The sequence below is a fragment of the Mandrillus leucophaeus genome, unplaced genomic scaffold (genome assembly GCF_000951045.1).
Source record: "Mandrillus leucophaeus isolate KB7577 unplaced genomic scaffold, Mleu.le_1.0 Scaffold145, whole genome shotgun sequence".
Taxonomy (NCBI): domain Eukaryota; kingdom Metazoa; phylum Chordata; class Mammalia; order Primates; family Cercopithecidae; genus Mandrillus; species Mandrillus leucophaeus.
This window is the reverse complement of record NW_012101421.1, coordinates 1,035,904-1,041,429: the sequence shown is the minus strand read 5'-3', so window position 1 is coordinate 1,041,429 and position 5,526 is coordinate 1,035,904. Positions and strand designations below refer to the sequence as shown.

Here is a 5,526-nt window from a genome sequence, read left to right as displayed (position 1 = left end):
TCTGTTGCCCAGGCTGGGGTGCAATGGTGCGATCTTGGCTCACTGCAACCCTCTACCTCCCAGGTTCAAGCAGTTCTCCTCTTTCAGCCTCCCAAGTAGCTGGCACTTCAGGTGCACACCACTACGCCCAGCTAATTTTTGTATTTTTAGTACAGAGAGGGTTTCACCATATTCGTCAGGGTGGTCTCGAACTCTTGACCTCAGGTGATCTGCCTGCCTTGGCCTCCAAAATTGCTAGGATTATAGGCATGAACCATCCTGCCCAGCCTCCTTCCTACCTTTTCAACATGCTTTTATAGCCACCTTCGGGAACGCATACTTTTTAGGTAGATGGGCATTTCCCTCCAACTTTCCCTTGATTTCCCTTCTTTCTGTACTCTCAGGAGTTACTGTTTCTTAATTACTCCTTTCTTAACCTCGAGTTCTGGAATAAGATTGATTGTCCTGTTGACTTAAGTTGATTTGATGTTTTGTCAGACTTCTAAGGTACAATGCCACTTGGTAGTGGTCAGATGCCAAGTTCATATGCTTAGTTCAGATGATCAAGAGTCACTGTTCCTGTTTTTTGTTTAGAAGAATTTTTTTTTTTTTTTTTTTTTTTTGAGACAGGGTCTCACTCTGTCTCCCAGGCCTTGGCCTCCCAAAGTGCTGGGATTACAGATGTGAGCCACCATGCCAGCCTAGAAGAAATTCTTTTTTTTTTTTTTGAGACAGCGTCTTTCTCTTTGCCCAGGCCAGAGTACAGTGGCACAATCTCGGCTCACTGCAACCTCTGCCTCCGGGATTCGAATGATTCTCATGCCTCAGCTTCCCGAGTAGCTGGGATTATAGGCACCCGCCACCACGCCTGGCTAATTTTTGTATTTTTAGTAGAGGTAGGATTCACCATGTTGTCCAGACTAGTCTCGAACTCCTGACCTCAAGTGATCCCTTGCCTTGGCCTCCCGAAGTGCTGTGGCTACAGGTATGAGCCACCATACCTGGCCAGAATTTTTTTTTTGAGATGGAGTCTCACTCTGTCGCCCAGGCTGGAATGCAGTGGCGAGATCTCGACTCCCTGCACCCTCTACCTCCTGGGTTAAAGCGATTCATTTTTAGTGGGGACGGGGTTTCACCCTGTTGACTAGGCTGGTCTTGAACTCCTGACCTCAAGTGATCTGCATGCCTCAGCCTCCCAAAGTGTTGCTATTACAGGCGTGAGCCACAGCGCCTGGCCCAGAAATTCTTAAGTAAATGGAAAATATATTTATATTGTTCAATTAAACTGTATTATGCACTCTGTGTGTGACATTTAAAAATCAATTATAAAGCTTATGTAATTTTCAATCTTCTAAGATAAGTATTGTTTAATCTGTCTATTTGCCTTATTTTTCTGTCTCATAAATGGAATCTTTAAATCTAGATGCAGTGCTATTCTGGTATTTTACTGACTTTAGAATTGATTACTGACGTTCTTTAAGATAATGCTGGGGAAAAGTCTCTGAGCAAAGAAGTACCGGTTGGATGTGAAGGAACTTTATTTTTAAAAATGGTCTTTTAGGGCCATTCTAAGAATAAGAACAGTACTGAAAAAAATTCACTTTAGAGTTCATTCACCTAAGGTTGTGAAGGGGAACATAAAGAAGATTGTCCAGTACGAGAACTTTTCACAGAAGGCAGAAATATCAGAAATCTGTGCCTTAGAATCCTAGAGGCTCAAAGTTGGAGAATAGTTTGGAGGTTTTACATCCAATGCTTGATCTAATGCTTTAATTTTTTTTAAACTTGCGAATGACTGCATCTGTTGACAGTACTCACTGTATTCTTATTAAGTGACCTATTGCATGTCTGATCACCCAAAAATTCTCTTATTTTGCTTGAGGATCAACCATAAATTCTTGACCTTTGTACGCTTGATCCTTTGGGGGTGACTATGTCAGTTTTCTGTTAAGACAACTTTCAAAATATAGAAGGATAATTCTCATGTCTTTTGTATTTTTCCAGTCTAAATATGCCTAGTTTCTGCAACTCTTTCTCAAGGAGTGGCTTCAGACTTTCTTGTCCTGGTCACTTTCTTCTTAAGTTCCAGTTTATGTAAATTCCCTCAAAGCGTGACACTCAGAATAATATATCATATTTACTGGTCTTGTAGAGTTGTCTGGGTATTTTTAGTTTAAGTGTTTTTTTGTTAACTGAGAAACCAGTTTCTTTGCACAAATAAACATTGCATTAGATATTTTTCTAAAACACTTCAATATATTCAGAATTCACTCCAACCTGCTTAAACTGTGACCCAAAAAATTTCATACCTGTGCCTCTCTTCTTTCCCTGTCTGACTCTAGTAGTCCATCTCTCTTGCCATTATTCCTTACTTAAGATGCATAAGCATATGTATGTGCTTGTATGACACTCGTGTGTATACATATCATATATAAGTAGATATCCTGAGAGATAATTTGAATTAAGAAGAATTAGGATAGTAGCTTGAATGTGCAAGGGGATTTAAGAATATACTAGGTGTGAGTTGGAGTGATAGAATAAGATCTGTGGAAGAAGTTATGAATTTGGAGAAAGTGCTCACTGTAGCAAATAAATGAGGCCAACAGCAGAGTAACCATAGTTGTGATGGATTTGATAGTATATTAAATATGATTAAGTATAACTGCTAATGCTTTTTAAATTTTATTTTGATAGGAATCATATGAAGATGGCCCTTGTACTATGACTTCAAATAAGAATTCTGATAATAACTTGCTTTCATTGGATGGATTAGATAACGAAGTCAAAGGTCTTAATATATTTTCTCTAAGTTTCTCTTTTGATTGAAAATATGCACTGTTGTCAGATCATGCTAACCTTTATAGATAAAAGATGGGGGAGATTTTCATAATACAGAAAGATATTGGGCAGGTTAGTTTTTCTTCTGAAGATTTTACTGAGCCACTTGAGTTTTGATTGTTTTTGACACTTAAAAATTTATTTTATATGAATAGTGTATAGATTTCTTTTAAAACATTTTGAAGCAAGGGAAGATGTGACGTACAGCATTAATTTTTAAAAAATTTACATGATTTTGAGAGCTTTATTTCTGATTTTAAATTATGGTTTTCATAATGATAACTAAAATTTTTTTTTGTTATATTTTTCTTATGGCTTAGTTGTGCCATTTAAAAGTCATTCTTTATAATATTTAAAATAAAGTATTTTTCTTCATTTCCTGGTGTATACGAATTTTCGAATTTCTAGTACAGGTACCAAAACAGATATTAACTCAAGCTCTTTAATTTTGGGGCTGCAGGATGTTACTGCTGTTTTATCTTACACATTTATGTATACAGAAAGAAAGGATTTTAACATTCTGCTTTTTTTTTTCTTCTTCTTTAGCAGTATGATAGTATTATCACTATTTTCTGTTGCATTCTGAGAGTAAAAGATGTATCTCTTTTTCAGTAGATGGCTTACCAAATAACTTTAGAGCTCACCCACTTCAGTTGGACCAATCCAGTGACCCTTCTAACAGTGTTGATGGCCCAGATCATGTAAGATCTGCTTCATCGTTACATGAAACAAAGAAAGGAAATATTGGAATAATTCATGGTGCATGTTTAACACTTACTGATCATGATAGAATTCGACAGTTTATACAAGAGTTCACATTTCGGGGCCTTTTGCCACATATAGAGAAAACAATTAGGCAATTAAACGATCAGGTAAGGTTTCATTTTTTGGATTAGTATTTTTAAAATTTAAGTAAATAGTAAATTTAAGAATTAATAAATGTATTTGAAGTTTTGTTTTCATTTTAAGATAGGCCAATATTAAGACTTCTCAAAATTACTTCATTGTGGTGAAATTCTGTTCAACTGTGGAAGAGGCTGATTCATTTTCACTAGGATTTTGCCAGCATATTAGACAGTTTTCTTTAAATCAGTTTTGTTAAAATGAACATTTGCTATTAAAGCTTTTTAGTTAAAATTTTTTTTATGTAAAAGAAAAATACTAAATTATATTTGTCAACGTATTTAATCTCTTTTTTAAAGCTAATATCAAGAAAAGGTTTGAGTCGATCTCTATTTTCTGCAACTAAAAAATGGTTTAGTGGCAGTAAAGTTCCAGAAAAGAGCATTAATGAGCTGAAAAATACATCTGGCTTGCTGTGAGTAAAGTGTTGTTTTTGTTTTTCCTCTGTTTACCTCTGACTAGTATTTGATTGTATTGTATGATATCCTGCAGAAGATAACTATCTCTTCGATTTCTTAGTTTCTTATTGGTGAAAATTCAGGTAGATAAGAAGAGTGACTCTTAAGTAAATCATATTAATTTTTTCAAAACTAAGTACTTGGACATCTAAAAACAAATGGGAAGGTCACTTTACTTTTGGTCTGTTTCATTATTTGTAAAACAATGAAGTTAGACTAGTTATCATTAGTAACTGTTCTATATCTAAAATGTAATGACTTGATGATTCTAAGACAAGGGACACATTTAATAAATTTTGCTTTACACAAAAAACCATTTTAAGGGAAAAATATAATTAATACATTTTGGATTTTAATCTTTCTCCTGGTTAATAAATGTGAGTTACTTGGAATTAACCATTTACTTCATTATTCGACCATGGAGAAAATGTTTGCCTGCCTTTGAGACATTCTCAGGGCTATAAATAATAAAACAAGGAACTTTCTGTTTCCAGGTATTTTTGAGAACTGACACTCTTGTTGGAGGTAGAATTTCTTTAAAATAGCATTAGTTTTTCTCATATTCTAGAAGAACATGGCAGCTTGTTAGTATATTTTATCGTGGTTTAGGGGGTAATAAATTATGCATTATTTTCTTTTGTATTTACAGGTATCCCCCAGAAGCACCAGAACTTCAAATCAGGAAAATGGCTGACTTATGTTTTTTGGTGCAGCATTATGATTTGGCTTACAGTTGCTATCATACTGCAAAGAAAGATTTTCTTAATGATCAAGCAATGCTTTATGCAGCTGGTGCCTTGGTTGGTATTCTGTGGTATTATAATTCCTTAATTCTGCTACCATAAATGCTTTAGAAATTTCTCTTGGTGGCAAACAGAATCCTTAGGGATAAAGTTGTACTCCAAGAACACATAGTGCTTTATAGATTGTGAATTCCTTAATGCTGAATTGATGGATTTCCCTCAGACTAGTTCATTAGCTGGGTATGGTGGCACTTTCCTGTAGTCCCAGCTACTTGGGAGGCTGAGACAGTAGAATTGCTTGAGCCCAAGAGTTTGAGACCAGCCTGAGCAACATAGTAAGATTGCATCTTTAAAAATAAATTGAAAAAACTTATTTCTTAAAAACAAACCCCAAAAAACTAGGTAATTAAAAGATGGTCATATATCAGGGTTTCTTTCTTAATTAGTACTTTCTAACTTTTTCATCAGCTTTCAGAATTGAATTTCATTTTCTAATATATTCAAAATACAAAAATTTTTTTAGAAGTTTTTTTAAACCATGACATTTTTAAGTTGTTTGATGTATGACTTCATTATTAGTCAAGAACATGTACTTTAGGTGTGAG

At 34.9% G+C, this 5,526-nt stretch overlaps 1 protein-coding gene across 1 annotated transcript in view; it reads left to right on the top strand.

Moving 5' to 3' along the window:
- The window catches only part of TRAPPC8 (trafficking protein particle complex 8), a 135,675-nt gene that overhangs the window by 41,865 nt on the left and 88,284 nt on the right, over positions 1–5,526 (top strand). Inside the window, exons 6-9 of the mRNA XM_011974378.1 lie at positions 2,674–2,767; positions 3,433–3,689; positions 4,020–4,135; positions 4,828–4,978. Coding sequence (XP_011829768.1) covers positions 2,674–2,767; positions 3,433–3,689; positions 4,020–4,135; positions 4,828–4,978 — 618 coding nt within the window. The remainder of the gene's footprint in view (positions 1–2,673; positions 2,768–3,432; positions 3,690–4,019; positions 4,136–4,827; positions 4,979–5,526) is intronic.